At 40.1% G+C, this 26,659-nt stretch overlaps 1 protein-coding gene across 1 annotated transcript in view; it reads left to right on the forward strand.

The window, feature by feature from the left end:
• Stap1 (signal transducing adaptor family member 1) overlaps nt 1-21,480 on the forward strand; it is a 34,257-nt gene extending 12,777 nt beyond the window's left edge. Inside the window, exons 3-9 of the mRNA XM_021163709.2 lie at nt 349-462; nt 3,334-3,390; nt 5,713-5,885; nt 8,633-8,761; nt 13,690-13,759; nt 15,702-15,798; nt 21,184-21,480. Coding sequence (XP_021019368.1) covers nt 349-462; nt 3,334-3,390; nt 5,713-5,885; nt 8,633-8,761; nt 13,690-13,759; nt 15,702-15,798; nt 21,184-21,245 — 702 coding nt within the window. The 3' untranslated portion in view covers nt 21,246-21,480. The remainder of the gene's footprint in view (nt 1-348; nt 463-3,333; nt 3,391-5,712; nt 5,886-8,632; nt 8,762-13,689; nt 13,760-15,701; nt 15,799-21,183) is intronic.
• Nucleotides 21,481-26,659: the final 5,179 nt, after the last annotated feature.

A 26,659-nucleotide genomic window follows, 5' to 3' on the forward strand; every position in this document is an offset into this window, starting at 1 on the left:
AGTGAACTACTGCAATATAATTAGAAAATAATGAAATTTGAATTTCGACCTTATTATACATTTTATGTTAATAAAATATTTCATTTACTGGTATGTTAATATAATTAAATTTTAATAATAGCTATGATAACCAACTGCAAAGTTCTCAAATATTAAATATGACTTTTGCAAATTTGTATGGGTCAAAATCAGTACACCACCCCAAAATGTATTTTTACATACATTCTGGTATGGGATAAACCAGGTTATTATGCAAATACGCTGAACAACTATGGTTTTTCTTTCATGTTAGAACAAATGTATCTTACCCAGGAAGTAATTTAACAATATTTTCCTTTATCTTTGCAGTATGTTGGCAAGTTAGATATAATAGACCTCGTGTGCCTTACTGGCCAACATTCACCTGAAAAGAATTGTGCAAAATTCACTCTTGTTTTGCCCAAAGAAGAAGTGCATGTGAAGGTGAGCAAGGAGAAATAGCAACCAAAGTTTGTATATTGTTTTTACCTTTTAACATCCTGTCTTAGTCGGGGTTTCTATTCCTGCACAAACATCATGACCAAGAAGCAGTTGGGGAAGAAAGGGTGTATTGAGCCACATTGCTGTTCATCACTGAAGGAAGTCAGGACTGGAACTCAGGCAGGTCAGGAAGCAGGAGCTGATGCAGAGGCCATGGAGCGATGTTCTTTACTGGCTTGCTTCCCCTGGCTTGCTCAGCCTGCTCTCTTATAGAACCAAGGCTACCAGCCCAGAGATGGTCCCACCCACAAGGGGCCTTTCCCCCTTGATCACTAATTGAGAAAATGCCTTACAGTTGGATCTCATGGAGGCATTTCCTCAACTGAAGCTCCTTTCTCTGTGATAACTCCAGCTGTGTCAAGTTGACACAAAACTAGCCAGTACACATCCCATAGCTGGAATGAAGAAGAATTACAAGAGGGGCCGAGTCTTAACACTTTGCTATCATTTTTTTGCCATGGGCTTTAGTGTTCTGAGTTACAGTTTAGAAGAACACACGCACTTGTTTAGTCTATAAGCACAAGGAAACCTTAGACTTCTATCCTCTGACAAAGTCAAGGATCCTACCTGGTGTTTTTTAAGGTTGTCCTTGAATTAGCATAGTGAGCTAAGAAAAATCCCCCAACAACAACAGTCATAACACAGAGAACAGCTTGGAATTGGTAAAGATAATATTGGAGACATTCCTAGGAAGTTGCTGGCTGACTTGGAGAGCTGTAGTGGTCAAACTTTGCAACTTTATGCAGAAGCCGTGTATCACAGGCAAGTCAGCCAACCTCTTGGCTCATTTGTTTCTTGAATTAGAAATAAATCTTTGCTCAAATATAAGGTACCCTCCATGGTCCACTTCATCAAAACTGTAGCCTGGTCCACCTAGCCTGCTGTTGTGGTCTGTATGAGAATGACCCCTTGGGCTCCTTATGTCTGAAAGCTTGGTCCCCAGTTGGAGAAATATTTGAGAAAGATTAGAAGGACGAGGAGATGTGGCCCTGTGCATCACTGAGGGTGGGCTTGGAAGTTTGGAAAGCCCACACCAGGGCCAGTACCTGTGCCTTTCTTGCTATCTGTGCCTGTTGCTTGTGGATCAGGGTGTGAAGCTCTCAACTCCTGCTCCAGCACCAGGCCTGTTTGCCTGCCATGATGACCATGGACTAACCTTCTAAACCTGTAAGCGAGCCCCCCAGTCAAATGCTTTCCTTTGTAAGAGTTGCCTTGGTCATGGTGTCTCTTCATAGCTGTAGAACAGTGACTAAGACCCTCCCTTTCATTACGTTATCAGTTTGTCTTCTCTGTTCTATATTTTATTTTTCCTATTTGTTTCTTTCCAACTAAATCAAAATTATTATTACACCGACTCTTCATTCTTCCTTGCTATCTTTCAAGAACGAGGATTTTTGTTTTGTTCCCAAGATCTACACTTAACAATACATATATTTTAATTGAATGGATACAAAAAAGGGTAATAAAAACACCTCTTACTAAGTTACCTTGAAGATTGTCAGAGGATAAAGTTACATCATATAAAGATCTTAATTAGTTTTATAGACTACTAAAGAACCAGATGTTCTTGGTAGACAAAAACAAGAAGACAAGTGATAGAAAAATAATTGTCATTAGGTTACTTCAGGCTACTTTTTTGGACACAGAGGGAACAAACTGAAGTTGATCTGTATGGGAAATGTGGCTGTTATGGTTTTTTTTTTTTTCTGATTTCTTAAGAAGGCAAGATAACATCTTCTTTTGGTTTAGTGATGTGGAACACTAGCACAGATGGCTCCATTTTTATTTCTAGTGAGGATCATTCAGGACCTCAGTGCAGAAACCTAGCAAACAATGGCCACCTACCTTTCTTCAACATGATTAAGCAGGTAATACCTGTGGAATGCATAGCTAGGTGCACTCTAGGTTACAGTCAGTTGTTTGACTCTAAGAGTGCTAGGTAGCTGGAAATGGCTTCCAAACTTTCTCCTCTCACTACCTCCCATTTTGCCAGAGGCACACTAGAATTATATGTCTCAATGTGCCCAACTCTGTGACTTTTTGAGGCTTGAATTCAGGTCTTGACACTTGTGCAACAAGTGCTTTATTCACCAAGCAACCCCACTCCCAGATATTTATATTTTTGCTTGCCTATAAAAGAAAATGGGACTGAAATATTTCATAATAAATACATTAATTCTAAGCAAAAAGGAAAATGAAATATTTCTCCTTGCAGCTGATTGTGTGCAGTTCAAAATTTTCAAATGATCGTATTTAACAAAGTTCCTGAACAAAAAGAAGAATATGCGTTTTTACCAATCTTGCTAGGTTTTTCTCTCTTTGCATGTATGTGCAAGTGTGTGATACACGTGCGCATATGCATGGATATTTGGATGTGGATGGGTGTACACGTATGTGTAAGTGCACTTGCATGAGTGTGCTTATGTGTAGTTTTTTTTTTCTCATTCACCTTCCATCTTATACATAGAGGCAACACCTTTCGCATGGACCTCACGGCTTCCCAATTTGACCCATGTAGTCGGCCAGCTTGCTCTAGAGATCCTCTGTCTTCACCTCCTAGGTGCATGGATGACAGTTAAGCTGCCACGTGTACCTGGCATTTTATTTGGTTCCAGAAGTTCAAATGCTGGCCTTCACACTCATGTGGCAAATGATTTACCTACAGAACCACCTCTCTGGCTGGAGATCTTGCTAGCCTTTGATTGTGAACCCACTTTGTCAGCAAATAATCCTGTGAAATTCTTGTTATTCAAAGTTAGTACAGATCATTCGTTAATTATGTTTTTTCTGCTTTATGTTTGTTTTCATCTCTAGACAGAAAACACAGAAAGTGGAGAAGAATGGAGGGGCTTCATTCTTACAGTAACAGAGGTAAGGGGGCCATCTGCTTCTTTTGCTGAGACAAGGTGTCAATAGCTCATGGTGGTCACAAACTTATTATTCTCCTGTCTTGACCTCCCAGGTGATAAGATTTCCACTGTGAGTCACCATGTCCAGCAGAAGATCATTAATGTCTGCTGATTCATCATCTAGTTGTAAAATAGTTGTTAACACCTACTGCCACTGTGTACATTAAAGTGGCTGGGATGTAGAAACTAGATAAGGCAGATAGAAATCCATGCTTTTATTTCTGAAAGTCATAATTTTTTATCTCATTATATCTGGTGGGTTAAGAATACTAATGTTAGGCTGGGCAGTGGTGGTGCATGCCTTTAATCCCAGCACTTGGGAGGCAGAGGCAGGCGGATTTCTGAGTTCGAGGCCAGCCTGGTCTACAGAGTGAGTTCCAGGACAGCCAGGGCTACACAGAGAAACCCTGTCTCGAAAAACAAAACAAAACAAAACAAAACAAAATGCTAATGTTATTAAACATAGCCCACTTCACCTTGTGATAACTCTTCTGAAGTAATATTGGTGAGCAAGGGTTGAGGGAGATCTACTTCGTCTATGATTTTCTGCTTGATACCTGTTTAGGGCACAGCTTCAACTTGCTGCGTGTGAATACATCATTTGTTAAAATGTTCCACTATTCTGACTATTGCTCCAGGGGAGCATAATGAGGAACTAGACTTGGGTCTGAGAGCAATTTACTAGGACATGTTCGGGTGACTCAATCAAAACCACACTGCTAGAAAGGGCAGTATCAAGGGAAGCAACTACCGTAACATTCTTAGGTCTTTAGCAGAAGAGCCCAAGGAGCACGAGCTGCCTCGTTGCTTATTTGACATTCCTCATTCCTGAGTCCCACAAGCCTGGTTTTGAGTCTTAACAATGAATACACAACAGTAGGAATTAATGAAATAGTAACTAAGCATGGGACTAGACAACACACACACACACACACACACACACACAGGAGAGAGAGAGAGAGAGAGAGAGAGAGAGGGAGAGAGAGAGGGAGAGAGAGAGATTAGCTAAATTGAAAATTGAAAATGAAGTTTTCTACTCACATGGATTCTCTTGAATGTCACCTTATGAGTGTTCATTCTCCTCTGGTGGCCAAATTATAAATCAGACATGGCTGCCCGAAAATACTGACTAGCTAGCTAATGTCACAGTTAGAAAAATGTTGTACCATACTTCCCCAGAAAGCACAGGTTGTTCCCAACTAAATTTTGAGATGTGAATGCAATTCACAAGACTTTACATGGATAATGGAATTCCAAACACGTTTCTAGAGAACAACAAAACTAACATGAAGAGCAGTATCAACATGTTTAAATATGAATGGATGGCTAGAAACGGACTGAACCTCCAGCAGTGTAAACCTGCTCACCTCAAACCCACGTTGTCAGAATAATGTGGGGCTTTTCCAAGTTAACTTGTAGGAGAATAAGGTATCTCCTGGTGATCCTAAACTTCTTGGGCATTGCAAAGGTATGTGAGTTCAGAATGAGAAATGAGAGATTAGCTGTGTGTTGGTGGCAAATACCTGATCCACAGAGCAAAACAGCCAGGGCTACACAGAGAGACCCTGTCTTGAAAAACCAAAAAAATAAAAAGAAAGAGAGAGAGAGAGAGAGAGAGAGAGAGAGAGAGAGAGAGAGAGAGAGAGGAAGGAAGGAAGAAGGAAGGAAGGAAGGAAGGAAGGAAGGAAGGAAGGAAGGAAGGAAGGAAGGAAGGAAGGAAGAAACAAAAATTGAGAGATTGGTTGCTACTTAGCTCACAGTAAAAAGTATGTTTACTTTTACCTGAGACCAGATCAACTATGATCTCTGCTAGGCATGTTGGTAACACACCTTTAATCCCAGCACCTGGTTGATCTCTGAGTTTGATTACTAATCTGATGTACAGAGTGAGTTCTAGGACAGCCAGGACCACATAGAAGGACGGTGGGGAAAGAAAACATACAAAACAAAATAACCTAAATAAACCAACCAACCAGCCAGCTAACCAACCAACCAGTCCACCAACCAACCAGCCCACCAAACAACCAGCTCACCAACCTGCTCACCAACCAACCAGTTCACCAAACAACCAAGCAAACCTCTGTGCAGGTTCTAGTTGATATAGGGGCAGTACTGTAATGACCAAGTTAGACTGGAATCTTCTTATTGTTCTGTGCATTTGTCTCTGAGAATGGATAGACACTCAGTCACTACAACTCCCTGTGGCCAACAAGGTCCTCTCCACTAAAGCCAGTATGCTATTTGGTAGCAGCTTTAGTTTGCCTACTGTTTTAACTGGTTTCAGTTGACAGTTCCTCAGCATGTGTCACTTCTACCTGGGCAAATGATTAGACTGCATGAAGTCTTAGAGAGAGAAAAGAAAAGAAGGATTGAGACAGATCAGCTGCCACTTATGCCTCCGGAGAAAGAGAAGGAGCCAGTACAAGACTATGCGGATGTACTGAACCCACTGCCTGAGTAAGTGCATAATTGACTCGTTTATTCATTCAGTTAAGACTAATCGCTAGTTACCAGGTAGCACTACCTACTTGAACTTGTTGCCAGCAGGGATGCTAAATATCTTGGGGATCAATGTGAGCCCTGCCACACTTCCTCTCTTATGTCATGACCAACATTGTGTGCATTTGAACTAACTCTTACCACAGAGGAAATCCCCTTCCACCCACACATGTAGACTAAATAGATCTCCTTCCGGAGCTCAAATCTAAATTAAAGTTGCTATGAAGAAGGAAGGAAATGGCATAGATACGTGAGACCCTATAACTGGATGATTTATCATCATGTATACCAAATATTTTTAAATTCTTGGAATATTGTATTCAGTTGGTTGATCAGTGAGCATTGAACTTGCCTTCTGAGGAAAGTCTTGTGTAAAGCATTTTTAAAAAAGTACTAGGACAGCAACTGGATTCTGAAGCATCCTTCATATGTCTTCTTTCTTGAAGAACATATTATGGGCCTTCTCCTTTGGGGATCTTGATGCTCTTGCCATTAAAACATGTCCTGTTTTTTTCATGACATTATGTTCAGTCCACTGGAACCTGCTAATCAATGCTGCCAGCTCAAACTAGACAGGGGATCAATTCATAAAATAAAAGTCACATGGACTGTTTCTTTTTCTTTTGTCCCAATACAAGAAGAAAATAATATGTCTATTGCAGATAAACAAAGAGAAGATTAAAATTAATTCTTGTCGCTACACTCAAAGATAGTTGCTGATAACACTTTGGATATATACTCTGTCAAAATTTTCTATGATGATTACATTTCACTGAATAGAACATGTATTATAAAACTGGAAGTTAGCTGGGCGGTGGTGGTGCATGCCTTTAATCCCAGCACTTGAGAGGCAGAGGCAGGTGGATTTTTTTATTTTTTTATTTTTTTGGTTTTTCGAGAAAGGTTTCTCTGTGTAGCCCTGGCTGTTCTGGAACTCACTTTGTAGACCAGGCTGGCCTCGAACTCAGAAATCTGCCTGCCTCTGCCTCCTGAGTGCTGGGATTAAAGGTGTGTGCCACCACGCCTGGCGGCAGGCGGATTTCTGAGTTCAAGGCCAGCCTGGTCTATAAAGTGAGTTCCAGGACAGCCAGGGCTGTACAGAGAAACCCTGTCTCGAAAATACAGAAAAAAAAAAAAAAAAAGGGAAGTTTTTATTTATTTATTTTTTATTAGATATTTTTTTATATACATTTCAAATGCTATCCTGAAAGTTCCCTATACCCTCCCTCCACCCTGCTCCCCACCAACCCACTCCCGCTTCTTGGCCCTGGCATTCCCCTGTACTGGGGCATATAAAGTTTGCAATACCAAGGGGCCTCTCTTCCCAATGATGGCTGACTAGGCCATCTTCTGCTACATATGCAGCTAGAGACACAAGCTCTGGGGGTACTGGTTAGTTCATATTATTGTTCCACCTGTAGGGTTGCAGACCCCTTCAGCTCCTTGGGTGCTTTCTCTAGCTTCTCCATTGAGGGCCCTGTGTTCCATCCTACAGATGACTGTGAGCATCCACTTCTGTATTTGCCAGGCACTGGCATAGCCTCACACAAGACAGCTATAACAGGGTCCCTTCAGCAAAATCTTTCTGGCATATGCAATAGTGTCTGGGTTTGGTGGCTGATTATGGGATGGCTCCCCGGGTGGGATATTCTCTGGATAGTCCAGCCTTTCGTCTTCGCTCCAAACTTTGTCTCTGTAACTCCTTTCATGGATATTTTGTTCCCTATTCTAAGGAAGAATGACATATCCACCCATTGGTCTTCCCTCTTCTTGATTTTCTTGTGCTTTGCAAATTGTATCTTGGGTGTTCTATGTTTCTGGGCTAATATCCACTTATCAGTGAGTGCATATCTAGTGACTTCTTTTGTGATTGGGTTACCTCACTAAGGATGATATCCTCCAGATACATCCATTTGTCCAAGAATTTCATAAATCCATTGTTTTTAATAGCTGTGTAGTACTAAAACAGGAAGTTTTACTTCTTTAATTTTATGTCTAAAAATACTATGGGTGCCATTTTAACACAAGTTATAAACGAAGCATGCCTTTAATCCCAGCACTCGGGAGGCATAGGCAGGAGCAGGTAGGTCTCTGATTTCAAAGCCGGTTTGGTCTGAAGAGTAAGTACTATCGACACAGCCATACAATTGGGGCTATATGGCTATACAAAGAAACTTAATCTCAAAATATCAAAAGAAGAAACAAAACCCTACAAACAACAAATTATGCCAAATAGAGTCAGTTCATACACAGTCTTACTGTCAGGTGTTTAAAACAGAGCCCTACTTGGCTGGCGTGGCTTCTAGCTTCAAGCCCAGCTCTGGCAAGACGAGGCAGGTAGATTAAGGCCAGTTTAAGGCCAGCATAGTCTATATGGTGAGTTTCAGATCCATCTCAAAACAAATAAAGAGATATACAAGAAAAACAGAGCCCCAAAGAGAGCCTTAGGATATTTTGGAGTCCTGCATGGAAACGACCAACAAATCAACCAAAGACCTGTTATGGATTGAAACTGGGGCTATGCTATTAGTTGTTCATAAGTTTTCAATGGTTATCATGATAAAGTAAATTGCTTTTCATGTTCTCTATGTTTAAAAGACAAATATTGTAGCTCTCAAGTTATTTTGGTAGCATTATTTTCAAGAAATTATCTTCGTCAGATATTTTTTAAACCTTTTTTTTTTCTTTCCATCTCATACTTGTAGATGTTTTTATGCAGTTTCCCGGAAAGAAGCAACTGCGATGCTGGAAAAGAACCCTTCTTGGGGAAATATGATCCTGAGGCCTGGGAGTGACAGCAAAAACTACTCCATCACTATCCGGCAGGAGATAGAGTATGTTCAATTTAGTCTGGCTATCGTATTGTTAAGAGCAGGCATGCAGGTCATTACTTGCTGTGCATTCTCTTAGGGCTGCAAATATTAGCACAAGAATGAGAAACACTGTAACATAAGCAAAGCTCTCTCCTTAGTGGTGTCAAAGAGAGCAGACCTGCGATGGCTATTGTTTTCATGTGCAGTCTGAAGTGTGAAGGCACTCAGTTAGTGGACGTTTAAGCAGAGACTCAAAAAGAGGGAATCAAACCACACCAGTGCTGCGGGGGTGGGGTGGGTGAGGCACATCCCAGGCAGCAAGTGTACATCCCCAGAAGCAAACACCTCTCTTGTTCAGGAAAGAGAAAGAGGTCACTGTGTCTGCATACTTTACCTACAAAAAGGCCCACCGAAGAGCATCTTCCTTTATTAAAGTTAATATTAATATTAATAATTAATTATTATTTATTGGTAAAATGGCTTTTCTTTGATAAAGTCAATAATACTTAAATGCAAGGCAGAAGAGCTAGCTCAGTCAGGGGGTGCTTACTTTGTAAATGTGAGAACCTAAGTTAAATCTGCAGAACTCATGAGAGAGAGAGAGAGAGAGAGAGAGAGAGAGAGAGAGAGAGAGAGAGAGGAGAAAGAAAGGAAAGAAAGGAAGGAGGGAGGGAGGAGGGAGGGAGGGAGGGAGGGAGGAAGGAAGGAAGGAAGGAAGGAAGGAAGGAAGGAAGGAAGGAAGGAAGGAAGGAAGGAAGGAAGGAAGGAAGGAAGGGAGGAAGATAAAGACACATGTTTGTAAGCATGCAGTGGGAAGGTGGGGACAGGCAGATTCTTGGAACTTGTTGGCCAGCCAGCCTAGCCTACTTGGCAAGTTGCAGCCAGTTAGAAAGGAAAAGAAAGGTTGAGAATACTGATCTCTGAAGTCTACAAGCTAGTGAACATGGGTATATGTGTGCCCACATGCAAATATACACGCAAAATAACTTTCTCTGTAATTAGAGTTTCTGAACTTTGAAGAGTCTATAAAAACTCTGCACTGTAGTACAGATTCTGGATTCTGTCACAACTGGTATATGATTTCATCCTACATTTAAATAGTCAATAAATGGCTATATTACATATAAAACAAAAATACAACATTGAGTTTTTGAATTTACTATTCTTTGTAGGATCACATTCTATTTATTTGCTATAATGCATGAACCAGTAAATCTACCAGTTTATTTCATAAATATTCTAAATGGATAAGTTATGAGGATAATGAGAGGGGATAAATGGAGTAAAAAGTAAATAGTATTTTAGAGAAAAAATTAAAATCACAGCATTATGGCTCAACTGCCCTTATGATCCATGGCCCCCAGAGCTTCTTGCAGATTCCTTATTTTATCTATTTATTGTATGCTAGTATTTTTTAGTTTGTAGGATACACTAGACAAGCTGAACATTAGCAACAAATTTTCAACTCTATCAGAATATAATACAATATTTTTAAGCTGCAATTTAATTGATTAATAACTTAACTAGTGACCTTGAAATAAACCCAAAAGAAGTATAGGTTATAACTGCCAGTGAATATGTTGAAGTAAACAGGTTTTTCTCTTCTCTCTCTCTCTCTCTTTCTCTAAGTAATATAATTACAACATTCCCCCCCTCCTTTCCTCCTTCCAAACACTCATCCCCACTGTCCCTCGAATTCAAGGCCTCTTTTTTCACTAACATTTATTGCATGCATATATGCACAACCAAATGCTGTGTTCTTCCCTGGGGAAGACCACCTCTCCCACTCCCAGATTTCCTCCGTTGCTGATGACTGTTCGTAGAGTTGAGACCTCCCGGGTTAATTCCCGTTCACTTGGGAATGTTCTTTGCTGTCGTCCTTTTCATCTCACCTTTGTGCAGTCCTGAACCCTGGAAAAGCATCAGCTCTTTAATAGGAGATACAAAGCATGAAATTCAGCCCTGGGTCTCAGGGTTTAGTGTCTTCTGCTTAGCATGTCACTTGATTTTTAGAGATAGCACTATGAGGGAATATTAGAATTGTGCCTTACTGGTAGAGTTGAGTTTAATGTAAAGTTTTGGGCAGGCATCTGGACTATTAAGAAGCACCTGTGTTTCCCACAAAACAAGTTCATTTTCTTTCCGGGAGTGTCCAGGAGAAGTGCTCAGCCATGCACGTTGCTCAGTGAGTCCGGTAAACAAAAGCTGGAAAGGACAAACTGGTTTACACAACAAAACTTGAAAGTAGTTTTTGTTTTTTTCTTTTCCTCCTGTGTTTACAAATCAGCTGTAGGAAGGCTGTTCTCAGGAGTAATCAAAGGTTGCCAGTGCCAAACTAGCAGGTGATTCCTCTCTCAGAGCAGAGCATCATCTGTCTTTACCCAGGGAAGTGGTTCGTGAACTCTTAAGACATACAGGTATTTTTACAAACCTCGTACATTTTCCCCTTGAAGCTGTTCTGACTAGGCATCATGCTAGCATTATAGGCACCTAATTAGTCACTAAGGAGGCAGGCGAAAAAGCCTTACCACAGATCCATCCTTTTGCAAAAATTGAGGTTAGGACTTAAGAACAAATATCTAGTACCACATTGAAGGACACAGTTTCATTTTTTGTTTTATTTTGTTTTTTCTTTAAAACTAGCTTCTCTTTTTCTGTCATAGCCTAGGTAGACTTGTACTTCTCCTGGCTGGGCCTCTTTTAAGTGCTAGGATAACAGGTTCATGCTACTACATTTCATATGATTCTATTTTTGATATCATAGCCAGAACACTTTAAACAGAAAAATTTATCCATTTTGTTTCTTCCTTCCTAAGACAAAACAAAACAAAAATTGGAAGAAAAGTATGGTCTAAACAGAGAGACAAAGCCTTTGAGACTTCCGAGCCACTGTTTCTCTACATCAGCTCGGACTTGGAAACGTAACCCCATTACTCAGACATTCTAGAGCTTCTGTGGACATCCGTCTGCGTCCATCTCACAGCTTCCCATGAACTGATGAGATGATGTGACGACTGTTCCAGCCATCATCCCATTATATGAAAACCTTACATGCCTTGTGCTGAGTGCTGCAGACATTTCCTCCAGGCACAAAAGAATAACTGAGATGTATAGTATTTTCCATGCTTTACAAATAAGACTTGCAGAAAACAATAATATTATCTACATATGTGGATGAACACATATGTAGATAAATGTAGATAAAATAGTTATAATTTAGTGAGCGCCTAAATAAATCAAGGACTTTACTAATGGCTTTTGCAAGTATTACCTAAGACGTAAGCCTTTATTACCTCCATTATATAGACTGAAAACACACACACATAATCAATCATTCACCTACACTCACACACACAGACACACATTGACACACATGTACTCACAAAACACACAGAATTACACAACACACACATTCACACATACATACACACACAGTTGGTTTAGAGAGCACATATGATAGAAACAGAACTTAAGCCAACTGTCCTATCAGTCTCCCATTTACTGTCATTTACTGTCAGGACACAGGAATTCTGATTGAAACTTGAGTTGTTTTTTTTTTTTTTTTTAAAGATTTATTTATTATATGTAAGTACACTGTAGCTGTCTTCAGACACTCCAGAAGAGGGAGTCAGATCTCATTACAGATGGTTGTGAGCCACCATGTGGTTGCTGGGATTTGAACTCTGGACCTTCGGAAGAGCAGTCGGGTGCTCTTACCCACTGAGCCATCTCACCAGCCCGAAACTTGAGATTTTTTTAACAGTAACTGACTGACTGCAAAGATGTTGTCTTGATTAGGGTTAAGATAAAATGAGAACCAAGCATCTTGAACAGGCACATGTAAGACATCTTCTGTCTAAAGATTCTCTCCCTACAAGTCTTTCTCTTAGGTCCTGAACATAAGGCAGATATTGAATCAGTTTGCCACTCAGATAAATGACACCATAAGACATGCTGTCAACTCCTCACCATTAGAAAAAGTTTAGGTTAAACACAATTGCCATATGAACCAAATGAGCTCAAGACAATCATGCTACTATCCCACACTAACTACCATGGACTCTGACTTCTGTTGGCATCGGAGATTCTTAGCTTACAGCAGATAGCATTTTGAGATGAGCTCCTAATATTGTTCAGTTGGCTTTATAAATTCAGTGTTTATAGTGTTGAAATAACAGTGCTGAGAACAATGTGATTTCTTGTTTTGAAGCAGTTCGTAATAAAATCTTACTATTTGGGATGTTAACAATGTGGTGTGTTATAAAACTAAAGCAGAAGACCCGAAGATACTCCTGCGGTCTTTACATTCCCACGTCCCTGTTACATAGCACTTAACGTGTTTCCTGTCTTTAAGATAGCAAAGTTAGTAGCAATCGAGGGTAGCACATGAGCTAGCACAGTCACAGGTGTAGAAGGCTGTCTGCTGGGATTAGTGATGAGGCAGAATACAAAGCTTCTTGCTTTCAATAATTCCTTTTATTTCTCCTTCACAGAAGGGCTAATTATTTGACCTATATGTGCCCACATAAGATTTATTTTGTATTCCTCTGGGATTTGGTTGATATTTTATTTTTTTGTTTGTTTGTTTGGTTTGGTTTCCAAACGTTGGGAGTGGTATAGCTTATACAAGTGCTGAACCACTGAGTTCCATCCCTCCTCTTCCATAAGATTGTATAGCTCTACTGTATAGGTCACTGAGTTTTAGTTTTTTATTTTTGTCGACTCTTTTCTCATTTACTAATATAGTGACTCAGATTCCCTATGCTTCCTCATGGATTGCCATGTGCTCCAAAGAGATGTACTAATCCCAAGGAAGAAAACAGGATTCTATACCCTAAACTATAGTTGTAGCTGGACAGGTTAACCAGCCAAGGCACATTTTATATTAATTAATTTGCATTGATGCAACTGTATAATCAAAAGTGGGCCAACCATGTATTTCCTTTCAGAATGCCAAGAATCAAGCACTTCAAAGTGATGCGCACTGGAAACAACTACACCATTGAGCTGGAAAAACCTGTACGTAGCCATTCCTTTGTTGTTGATAATCTTTCTCCTGTTGCCTCCTGAATCAACCTGTAGAGAATCCAGTGAAAAGTGCGAAAATAGAAGTTATCCAAAGGAGCAGATGTAGAGATGCTAAAAAGGGAGATAAGCATGTGGAGGTAGATAAGCCTATCTCAGAGAGGATGGGTGAGAAGAGACACCAAGAACAGGCAGGGAGACTGAGTAGCCAATGGTTTGCTTCTAATAGCCGTTCTCCCTTTACTCTCTCTGCAAACAATTACTCATATAATCGTTTCAGGGAAAGAAAAGTGTTTTTATTAAATGTCTTTGTAATAAATATTCAAATGAGCCTATATCGGGTGGGAAACCATCAAGAGAGCCTTGCCCTCTACTACCTGCCATGCAGAAATCCAGCAATGCCCTCTTACCGGCAGTGTGCAGAAGGCCAGGTTTCTTCTCTGTCTTCAGTGCCTCTCAAGCTTAGTTATAATCCCCTGGAGCTAATGATAGGCAGCCTTATTGTTCAACACAATGTGAGGTACACACATTATGAATTTTTCTATTTCTATTTCCAATTCTATAATTGTTACACATATTATGTATGTAAGTAAACTGGCATTTAGAGTGCCCTCAGCCATTGACTGTGTGGTGACACAGCCTGATAGTTCTTGAAAATTAGCTCCTGCTTCCTCAGCTTCTCTGGGCACATCTTATAGTAAAATGGACTGTATGGTAGAATTCCTCCTGTTTTGCCTGTAAATCTTAGAAGACACTGATCCATACAGCCCACTTTAGATGAGAAGGCCTCCAGAACTTCTCGGATTCACATTTATGGATCCAGCTACATCCCAGCCCATCCTAAACACAAGATCTCCTTGCCTCTGGAAGAAGCCAACAAGACCTGGCTCCAATTGAGCTTTGAAAGCAAAGTTCTAGTAAAGGAGGCAGAGGATTCGATTGCTGAAGGAGCATCCATCAGACCAAATGGGCAGAAGTGGTTCCAGGGAGGACCAGTGTGATTACTGTACCCTTCTAAGTGCAGAACTGGACTCTTGTCATCAGCCTCTAGGGTCCACAGAAGGACTGTTGTTTTACTTTTTAAATTCTTCCTAACCCTGCTTTCAACCAGCTTCCATTTTACTGAGTTATTTTACTTCAGATTATTTGGGATATTCAGGTCTAACCAGATTTCACTTGGATAAAAGTATTGATTTATGAGTTATTAAAATGCTTAAATTATTTTTTTTTTTTTGCTTTGTCAGAGGCAAAAATTCTTGTCAGACTTTACCTGGGGTAAGGCACAGCATGAGAGAATCCTGAAGCAGAGGTGCAGGAGAGAGAGAGAGAGAGAGAGAGAGAGAGAGAGAGAGAGAGAGAGAGAGAGAGAGAGAGAGAACAAGAAGATTGATTGGTAGGACAGAGAGCTTGTCAGGATGCAATGACTTGGACAGCAGAAGCTAGAATTCCTTGACAGACTCTTCCCAGAAATGCTTAAATTCTATTATCAACCTATCGAAGGTTCTTATTATAAGGTAGCAAATCTTATGGACTAGAAAACATTTGGTTAGAGTTGTCAGGTGTTTTGTTTTTTATTGTTTGTCTATTTAAGTTCCAGTTTCACAAAGGGAGAATTTGGCCTACATTAAGTGATTTTTATGTTTTAACTGAGAGAAGGCATCGTACCTAAATATGTATTGTTCAACAGACTATAGCAAATGCAAAGAGAACAACTCACCAGAGAATGTGAGGCCCCATAGTCCCTAAAAAAGGGAGAAAACAGACACGGGTAAGAAAACTATAGTCATTCAGCAAGTCATTGAACTATGATGTTGTCCTGACCTGACTTTCTGGAGGTCAGGAAAAGGTAGCAATCCCCACTACACTGCAGGGGAGGATCTCTTGTTTGTAGTGCCTTAGCCAGGCACTGAGCTATCTCTCACTTTCTTTTACACAGGTAACACTCCCAAACCTTTTCAGTGTCATTGATTATTTTGTGAAGGAGACTCGAGGGAATTTGAGACCATTTATACATTCAGCTGATGACAACTTTGGTATGTCCTGGATTTTATTACTACATCAAACAAAACAAAACAAACCCAAACATGCCAAGGTAGAGACTAAATTTTAAAAATTTCAATCTCTCTGACAATCATTTTGTCAGAGTCTGGGGGAAAGGCATGTCTTTGCAGATGGTCTGAGTCATGAATTGTTATGATTAATACCATCCCACCAGTCCATTTGACATCATCAAACAAGTTCAGAAACAACAGGACAGCAAAACAATATGGACTCATGAAAAGCAAGGAAGAAGTGTTAAGGGATGGGACTACAACAGCATCAGTTGCTTGAGACTGGGTAGAATGCATTAGGATAAGCAAAGGCTGTGGGGATTGGCCACTTGGTAGTAATGGCCTCAATCCTAGTGCTATTCTACTACAAAGGGGTAATGAAGTCAGATAACAAGGTCTTAGGGATTGAATGATGAGGAGCTACTGAAAAAGATTGATGTTGGGTCAGCTTCAGAACCGGTAGGCTCCAACCAATACCTCCCAAGATCCCAGGGACTAGACCACCAACCAAAGGGTACACATGGAGGGACCCATGGCTCCAGCTGCATATGTAGCAGAGGATGGCCTTGTGGGACACCAATGAGAGGAGAGGTATTTGGCCTTGTGAAGGCTCAATGCTCCAGTGTAGGGGAGTGCCAGGACAGGGAAGCAGGAGTTGGGTGGGTTAGTGAGCAGGGGAGCGGGGATAAGATAGGGAGTTTTCAGAGGAGAAATGAGGAAAGAGGATATTTGAAATGTTAATAGAGAAAATATCTAATAAAAAGAATACAAAAAACATACAAGAGCTCAGTCTGAAGGAGATTAGGAAAGGGATCAAGTGTGATCTTAGTCTGTGTAGGGTTCTCCTCTGTACATTCAGCATAGGAAGTGTCTCTAAGTTGTGGTCACACAGTGTGCTTGGCAACCTCTATTATGTGCAGCAGTTTACTGGGGTTTTGTTCTAAAAAAGAATTCTTCCTCCAGTCCTCTTCAGCCATATGAATCTAGTTTTAGGTTTGGAGTTTTATACCATTAAAATAACCACAGCACTTCCTCGTAGTGTTTTTATCTGCTCTGAGTTGCTGGTTCCCAGAGCCCACTTTCCTCTCATTTCACCTTCTCTGCAGGTTTTCTAGCCTCTGAAAACCTTTCATAGCCTATGATCCCAAGCACAACACATAACTACACATAAAGTCAACATAATGGGCTGCTTGATATGTATGCAGGAAAACACACTTACTAGAGCTCTATGAGAGAATGAGTTCTTAAAATAACATTTTCCCAGTCCCTTAGGATTTCTTACAATAAAAGTTGGGGTGGGTAGAAAATCCAATGTAACTTTCCTCCCCTCTGAACACTAGTTTGTTAGCTATTCAGCCCTGTAAAATAAACTACCTCCATGATGGTTAAATCAACTATTACGCATTGTTCTGCCGGTCAGAAAATTGGGTTGGATTCAGCTGGACAATTTTTCTAGTCTCACTTTGTCACTCGAATGTGCTCCAGCTTGATAGGAGGTTTAGGCTGAGACCTTTCTTCCACCACCCTAATGCTTGCACTACAGACACATACCACCACACCTGGCTTGAGAGATTTTTCTGTAGGATTCATGGTGTGGTAGACATCTTTAGCTTTAGAAAGCTTTAGCTTCCCTAGTGTGCATATACTCTCACTGAGTGGAGTGGCCAAAACCTCCTGTCCTTGCTCTCAGCTTTAGGGGAAAAAACTTCCATCTTTCATTACTATGTATAATATTGTGTTGTTTTTTTTTTGTTTTGTCTTGTCTTAATTCAGAATGAAAGAAGTTCCCTTTACAATTACTACCTTTTTTTTTTTTTTTTTGGAATGGCATTTTACTCAGATATCATGGATAGATGCTGTTTTGTGAATTTTTTTTTGCATATTTTGTATATGATCATAGTTTTTCCTTAGTTGGTTAATATGGTGTTTTTACTGTTTATACATACACACATAGTTTCTACTGTTGATCAGATCATTCAGTGAACCCACTCAGAGTGTATTAAGTGTTGGGTTTGCCTAATATGCAAAAATGTGCTTGCTTATGAGAAATAGTGTGTTTTTACTAAGTGAATTCACTTCTCATAGTTTACCTTCTAGGTTTCAGTATGGTTTTGATTCTGTCTTAGACTCCGGAGCTTTATCCTTGGGCTAGGGAGCATAGGTCAGACAAAGATCCTGCATGTATTCCCCAAGCACTCTCCCCTCAAGTTAAAAAAACAAACATAGCTGTTCTAAGGTCCGCATGATAATTCCAACATTTTGTTGCTTTCCTATTGACCTCTGTGGTAGTTTTCTCAGGAGAATCAGAGGACTGGTCACATTTCTCTACTTTTTTTGTGAATCAAAATATTTCCTTTTTTTTTTTTTCCCGAATAATTCTGGGTTTCAGTTTGGGCCTTCTGAGTCTTTACAACCTTCTAAAGCCTCTGCAGCACTTCCTTGTTTTAAGCAGACATGATTGCTGCTAGGGTGAAGCAGTTGTTTCAACTGCTGTGGGAAGAAGCTCTGAGCCAGTTTCCTTTGTCTTACTGCTTTGGGTTTGTACACCTCAAGATGTTGTCCTACCTGTTGGGCAATGGTCCACACCACAGCTTAGTTCTCAGAGCCTTCGATGCAACTCGTTGTCAGAAGTCACTCATCAGCTAAAGGACATTTAGTTTGCCTTTATTTCCTAGCCATTGTGACCAGGGCAGCAATGACATGGCTGAGCAAGTATGTCTGGAAAGGATAGCTGAGTCAGTCATATGGTAGATTTAGTTTTAGCTTTTTGAGTAATCTCTACTGATAGTATCTAGCTGGTAAAGAATCTCTCCCACTCTGGGCTTCTTCTTCACGACTGCTTCTTTTGCCATAGATACTTTTTAGTGTTATGAAGTTCCATTTGTCATTTGTTGGCATTATTTCTTCAGTGAATGGAATTACTATTCAGAAAGTTCTTTCTTACACCTGTAACTTGTAGGGCTCTGTGTATATTTCCTTCTAGCAGTCTCAGTATTTGGGGGTTTTACATAGAAATCTTTGGCCTATATGAGTAGATTTTTGTTCAGGGTAATAGATGTCATCTGTGTCACAATTGGTTCAACATTAGTTGGCTCTCTTTCCCAGTTCTTTAGGACTTCTTTGTCCTGAGGACCACTGTTCCTGGTCATCTACATAAAACAAGGGACTTGTGTTATCATGCAGTCTGGTGACCTAGACACCTTGTCTCTTCGAACAAAGAAAAAATATGCAAAAGCAATTCCAACTCTTTTCTTAGTTCTCTAAGCTCATTGTCTTGATTTCTACAACCAGAAAGGGTTTCTTTGGAGTGTTATGACCAAGAGTGAAGAAAACAGACAATAGAAGAAACCAAAACCAAAACCAACCGAAAATGGCTTGCTGACTTAAACTGTAAATGATTTTAAAAACAGACAACCAGATTATTAGTACTCTTTGACTGAATTGGTTTGCATTGTGATCATGAGAATATTACTCAAACCCCTTGCATCTGATTCCTTTTTTATTACTGTTATTGATAGGGAAAACTGGTCAATTACAGCAGCCTGGGGAGCCTTTTCAAATCAGAAAAGCTTCTGGAGAGTAAATTTCAAAAGCAGGAAGAGGCTGGGCAGTGGTAGCCCTTGCCTTTAATCCCAGCACTTGGGAGGCAGAGGCAGGTGGATTTCTGAGTTCGAGGCCAGCCTGGTCTACAGAGCGAGTTCCAGGACAGTCAGGGTTACACTGAGAAACCCTGTCTGGGGGGGAGGTGGGGAGCAGAACGAGAAGAAAAACAGGACTTCTTGAGAAAAGCCGGTACCCACCCCACCCCTCCCAACCCTTAAATGCTTCATTTTTTTTTCCCTTTTATTGGGTATTTTATTTACATTTCAAATGTTATCCCCTCTCCAGGTCTCCCCTCCAGAAACCCCCTATCCGTTCCCTCCTTCCCTTGCCTCTATGAGGGGGTTCCACCACCCATCTACCCACTCCTGCCTTCCAGCCCTGTCATTCCCCTACACTGGGGCATCGAAGCCCCACAGGCCCAAGGGCCTCCCACTGATGACCAACAAGGCTATCCTCTGCCACATATGGGGCTGGAGCCCTGGGTCCCTCCACGTGTACTCCTTGGTTAGTGGTTCAGTCCCTGGGAGCTCTGGAGTGTCTGGTTGGTTGATACTGTTTTTCTTCCTATGGGGTTTCAAACCCCTTCAGCTCCTGAAGTCCTTTCTCTAACTCCTCCATTGGGGACCCTGTGCTTAGTCCAATGGTTGGCTGTGATCATCCACATCTGTATTTGTCAAGCTCTGGCAGAGCCTTTTAGGAGACAGCCATATCAGGCTTCCATTAGGAAGCACTTCTTGACATCCACAATAGTGTCTGCCTTTGGTGACTGTATATGGGATGGATCCCTAGGTGGGGCAGTTTCTGGATGGCCTTCCCTCCAGTCTCCACTCCACACTTTGTCTCCGTGATCGGGTTACCTCGCTCAGGATATTTGCTAATTCCATCCATTTGCCTGCAAATTTCATGAGGTCATTGTTTTTTAATAGCTGAGTAGTATTCCATTGTGTAAATGTACCACATTTTCTGTATCCATTCCTCTGTTGAGGGATATCTGGGTTGTTTTCAGCTTCTGGCTATGATGAATATGGCTGCTATGAACATAGTGGAACATGCGTCCGTCCTTATTACATGTTGGAGCATTTTCTGGGTATATGCCCAGGAATGGTATAGCTGGGTCCTCAGGTAGTACTATGTCCAATTTTCTGAGGAACCGCCGGACTGATTTCCAGAGTGGTTTAAACACTTTGTTTTGAGAAAACTTTGTGGAATCTGGTGATTGTTTCTGGGACACAGACTTATTTGTTGAGACAGTGGAAATGCTAGACCACTTAGTTTAATTTGCCTTAAGCTTGAAATTGAAGTTGTACAGTACTTTATCAGGGATCTGGAGATGTGGAATGGGTCAATAATGTGTTACACAGAGTACCAATAACAAGAAACTGGGATTTTCTTTGACCTTTGTTAACCTGTATTAGTGTCCAGCTTCCTTTCCGACATCAGAAGGCAACAGAAATAGAAGAGTAAAGCGATACCATCTGAATTTATTTTCCCCAATGTCAGAAATTACCAGCATAAGTGTCATTTCAAAATATGGCATGGAAGGTGTATAGAACATTAAGTTAAAGCATAAGAAAATGCATGATATTTTTGGTAGAGGATACAAAGATATTAAAGAAGGCTGGATATTCCTCATCTTGTTATATAATACCAACATAGTGCCAGTGTTTGGGAACAAGAAAACCAACTCCTATTGAAGTAGCAAAAAACTTGATCCTGTAGTATCGCTTCATTAATTAATCAAGACTTTCTATTCATAATTTCTAGGTCAAGATCCCAACACAGAAGACAGGAGTGAGAAGTTTAAGAAAAATCCACACAATGCATGAAATAACATGATGCCTGTCTTCATGTATCTCAGTATTTATTATTTTCAAAAGGAAGACTTTCACTTTTAAAGAAAACAATCTATTTCCCTGACCTATTTTGGGCACAAGAATAAAATGATGTAGCATATAATTTGATTATCAGTAGGAAAATAGCTTACTTACCACCAGCTCTCTGTAGAGTAGCTTGATAATATGCATTTCTTTGCATTAAATAGAAAAAAAATTATTTTCTAAATTAAGGTTTTTGTTCCCTCTTGGCTTCAATTTCACATACACAATTTGCATTGCAGATTATCTAGTTCCCCTAAGTCTTACCAATCTCTTAAACCCTAACTAGGTTCTTAGTGTATTCTGATAGGACTAATTAATCAAATATAAGTTATTTAAATTATCTAGGTTGGAGGTCACAGACATGAAACGAACTAGGAAATGCCCCTCTGGTGTAAATGCTGTATGCCAAGTATTATGCTCATGGAACCAAATTCAATCATTTTAGGTTCTTTCTCGATGCTATCTTCTTACCAGTTCAAAACTAACCCATACACCTTTAAAGGACAATAAAACACATACCACTGTTTCAAATTTAATACTATACATGCTAACTATGGTGATTCATTTCTTTAAAAACATGGAACCTCCATCCAGACTAGATCTCAGAAATCACAATTTAAGTCATACTATTTTTTTTTCTCTGAAAACAAATTCCTAAGTTGATTTCAGTGGTCATACAGTTAAAGAATTATGGAATTAAGAACAAAATGAGGGGCAGGAGATGGATCAGCAGTTAAGAGCACTAAGAGTTCTTCCAGAGGTTCTGAGTTCAATTCTCAGCAACCACATGGTGGCTCACAACCATCTATAATGGGATCTGATGCCCTCTTCTGGTGTGTCTGGAGAGCAACAGTGTATTCACATACATCAAATAAATAAATCTTAAAAAAACAAAAACCAAAAAACCAACAATATGATATGGTATATATTCTACTCTTGGTTCTAATTACTTGGGTTATTTATTTAGCTTGTTTTTCTCACCTAAAAAAACACAAACAAAACAACAACAAAAAAAAATAGGCTAGAAATGATTAAGATTCTCTTAGCTTAAACATCTTATTAAGATGCTAATAAGGGATTAGGACTCAGAAGAAATGCTATAGGTGGCCAAGGGAGAAGATGGCCACTTATGTGACAATGAAAAGAATATATATTCTCAGTTTTGAAGCTGGAAGTCTGGTTGTTCTGTTTTTTTCCTCTAAGCCCTATATTTGTATGGAGCTCCAGTCAACTAATTAGTGGGCTACCTTCTAAGCTTCCCTTTAATTTGTTGCACTGGAATTTCTGAGGGTTGACCTACAACTTTGCCTTGTTAGTGTGAGATTATGTTAAATTTCTGTGCAGGAGTTTATGCAAAATCAGGTAAGGCTGTTTTTTTAAATGGAAAGTTAGCGTTAATGAGAATTCTTAGATCTGGGATATAACGTAAGTATTATTACAGAAAAGTTGATAACAAACTCATAGCACTGTTACCTCATGCACCAAATAAGGTTCTGAAACAAGAGACTGGTCAGCTTTAACATAACATCTCAAACTTTCTTTTTTCCCTTGGGTTTCTCCGTATAGCCCTGACTGTACTGGAACTCACTCTGCAGACCAGGCTGGCCTCGAACTCAGAAATTCGCCTGCCTCTGCTGGGATCAAAGGCGTGTGCCACCACTGCTGAGCATTTTTCTAAAACTCTTAAAGTCTTTTGCAAAGCTGGTCAAACAACATGGCTGGCCGCAATGGACAGAGAAATCTAAGCCCAGGACATAACTAAGAAGGTCATACTAGAAAGTTATAAATACACTTAGCTGGGAAATAAGCTCTCCAGATGTTTCAATAGCAAATATGGAACCCATTGAGATCTTAGAGGAATACTTTCAGAAGATTTTATTTTTAATGTGCATTGGTGTTTTACCTGCATGTATGTCTATGTGAGGGAGCCAGATACCTTGGAACTGGAGTTATAGACACGTGTGAGCTGGGATTCTGGGAATGAGCCTGGTTCTCAGAAAGAACAGCAAGTGGTATTTACCACTGAGCCATCTCTCCAGCCCAGAATAAATATTTTCAATGTATTAAAGGATATTAAAAAAGACTAAAGAAAGCTATCCAGTTGTTTAAAAATACAGTATTGACTGTTGTCTTAATAGAATTCAGACACTATAGTATATAACAGAATAAAATATGTAAATGAAATGTGTGATAAAATGTAAGTTGGAGATAACAAAGTTGCTACCTGTATAATTCAGAACTCTAAAACTACATACAGTATGTTCATGGTCTTGGCAGGTCAACCCAGGAAAAAATGGCTAGACTGTATTCTGTGAAGTCTAGACTGGAAATCACTTGATAAGCTTGTTTACTCACATCTGATACCGGAGTTTGCTAACAGCCTAGATTTTCTCACACTGGAGTCTCTGGGTTTCTTCACAAACTGATTCTAGGAGTGAACCTTTTTTTTTTTTTTTTAATATTTTTATTACATATTTTCCTCAATTACATTTCCAATACTATCCCAAAAGTCCCCCATAGCGCCCCCCACTTCCCTACCCACCCATTCCCATTCTTTTGGCCCTGGCATTCCCCTATATTGGGGCATATAAAGTTTGCAAGTCCAATGGGCCTCTCTTTCCATTGATGGCCGACTAGGCCTTCTTTCAATACATATGCAGCTAGAGACAAGAGCTCCAGGGTTCTGGTTAGTACATCATGTTGTTCCAACAATAGGGTTGCAGATCCCTTTAGCTCCTTGGGTAATTTCTCTAGCTTCTCCATTGGGAGCCCTGTGATACATCCAATAGCTGACTGTGAACATCCACTCCTGTGTTTGCTAGGCCCCTGCATCGTCTTACAAGAGACAGCTATATTTGGGTCCTTTCAGCAAAATCTTGCTAGTGTATGCAATGGTGTCAGCGTTTAGAAGCTGATTATGGGACGGATCCCTGGATACAGCAATCTCTAAATGGTCCATCCTTTCATCACAGCTACGAACTTTGTCTCTGTAACTCCTTCCCTGGGTGTTTTGTTCCCAATTCTAAGAAGGTGCACAGTGTCCACACTTTGGTCTTCATTCTTCTTGAGTTTCATGCGTTTATCAAATTGTATCTTATATCTTGGGTATCCTAAGTTTTGGGCTAATATCCACTTATCAATGAATACATATTGTGTGAGTTCTTTTGTGATTGTGTTACTTCACTCAAGATGATGCCCTCCAGGTCCATCCATTTGGCTAGGAATTTCATAAATTCATTCTTTTTAATAGCTGAGTAGTACTCCATTGTGTAAATGTACCATAATTTCTGTATCCATTCCTCTGTTGAGGGACATCTGGGTTCTTTCCAGCTTCTGGCTATTATAAATAGGGCTGCTATGAACATAGTGGAGCATGTGTCCTTTTTACCGGTTGGGACATCTTCTGGATATATGCCCAGGAGAGGTATTGCTGGATCCTCCGGTAGTACTATGTCCAATTTTCTGAGGAACCGCCAGACTGATTTCCAGAGTGGTTGTACAAGCTTGCAATCCCACCAACAATGGAGGAGTGTTCCTCTTTCTCCACATCCTCGCCAGCATCTGCTGTCACCTGAATTTTTGATCTTAGCCATTCTGACTGGTGTGAGGTGGAATCTCAGGGTTGTTTTGATTTGCATTTCCCTGATGATTAAGGATGTTGAACATTTTTTCAGGTGCTTCTCTGCCATTCGGTATTCCTCAGGTGAGAATTCTTTGTTCAGTTCTGAGCCCCATTTTTTAATGGGGTTATTTGACTTTCTGGAGTCCACCTTCTTGAGTTCTTTATATATATTGGATATTAGTCCCTTATCTGATTTAGGATAGGTGAAGATCCTTTCCCAATCTGTTGGTGGTTTTTTTGTCTTATTGATGGTGTCTTTAGCCTTGCAGAAGCTTTGCAGTTTCATGAGGTCCCACTTGTCAATTCTCGATCTTACAGCACAAGCCATTACTGTTCTATTCAGGAATTTTTCCCCTGTGCCCATATCTTCAAGGCTTTTCCCCACTTTCTCCTCTATAAGTTTCAGTGTCTCTGGTTTTATGTGAAGTTCCTTGATCCACTTAGACTTGACCTTAGTACAAGGAGATAGGAATGGATCGATTCGCATTCTTCTACATGTTAACAACCAGTTGTGCCAGCACCATTTGTTGAAATTGCTGTCTTTCTTCCACTGGATGTTTTTAGCTCCCTTGTCGAAGATCAAGTGACCATAGGTGTGTGGGTTCATTTCTGGGTCTTCAATTCTATTCCATTGGTCTATTTGTCTGTCACTATACCAGTACCATGCAGTTTTTATCACAATTGCTCTGTAGTAGAGCTTTAGGTCCGGCATGGTGATTCCACCAGAGGTTCTTTTATCCTTGAGAAGAGTTTTTGCTATCCTAGGTTTTTTGTTATTCCAGATGAATTTGCAGATTGCACTTTCTAATTCATTGAAGAATTGATTTGGAATTTTGATGGGGATTGCATTGAATCTGTAGATTGCTTTTGGCAAGATAGCCATTTTTACAATGTTGATCCTGCCAATCCATGAGCATGGGAGATCTTTCCATCTTCTGAGATCTTCTATAATTTCTTTCTTCAGAGACTTGAAGTTTTTATCATACAGATCTTTCACTTCCTTAGTTAGAGTCACGCCAAGATATTTTATATTATTTGTGACTATTGAGAAGGGTGTTGTTTCCCTAATTTCTTTCTCAGCCTGTTTATTCTTTGTGTAGAGAAAGGCCATTGATTTGTTTGAGTTAATTTTATATCCAGCTACTTCACCGAAGCTGTTTATCAGGCTTAGGAGTTCTCTGGTGGAATTTTTAGGGTCACTTATATATACTATCATATCATCTGCAAAAAGTGATATTTTGACTTCATCTTTTCCAATTTGTATCCCTTTGATCTCCTTTTGTTGTCGAATTGCTCTGGCTAGGACTTCAAGTACAATGTTGAATAGGTATGGAGAAAGTGGACAGCCTTGTCTAGTCCCTGATTTTAGAGGGATTGCTTCAAGCTTCTCACCATTTACTTTGATGTTGGCTACTGGTTTGCTGTAGATTGCTTTTATCATGTTTAGGTATGGGCCTTGAATTCCTGATCTTTCCAAGACTTTTATCATGAATGGGTGTTGGATCTTGTCAAATGCTTTTTCCGCATCTAAGGAGATGACCATGTGGTTTTTGTCTTTGAGTTTGTTTATATACTGGATTACGTTGATGGATTTCCGTATATTGAACCATCCCTGCATCCCTGGGATGAAACCTACTTGGTCAGGATGGATGATTGTTTTGATGTGTTCTTGGATTCTGTTAGCAAGAACTTTATTGAGGATTTTTGCATCAATATTCATAAGGGATATTGGTCTGAAGTT

The sequence above is a fragment of the Mus caroli genome, unplaced genomic scaffold (genome assembly GCF_978045245.1).
Source record: "Mus caroli unplaced genomic scaffold, Mus_caroli_1 scaffold_4, whole genome shotgun sequence".
NCBI classification, from domain to species: domain Eukaryota; kingdom Metazoa; phylum Chordata; class Mammalia; order Rodentia; family Muridae; genus Mus; species Mus caroli.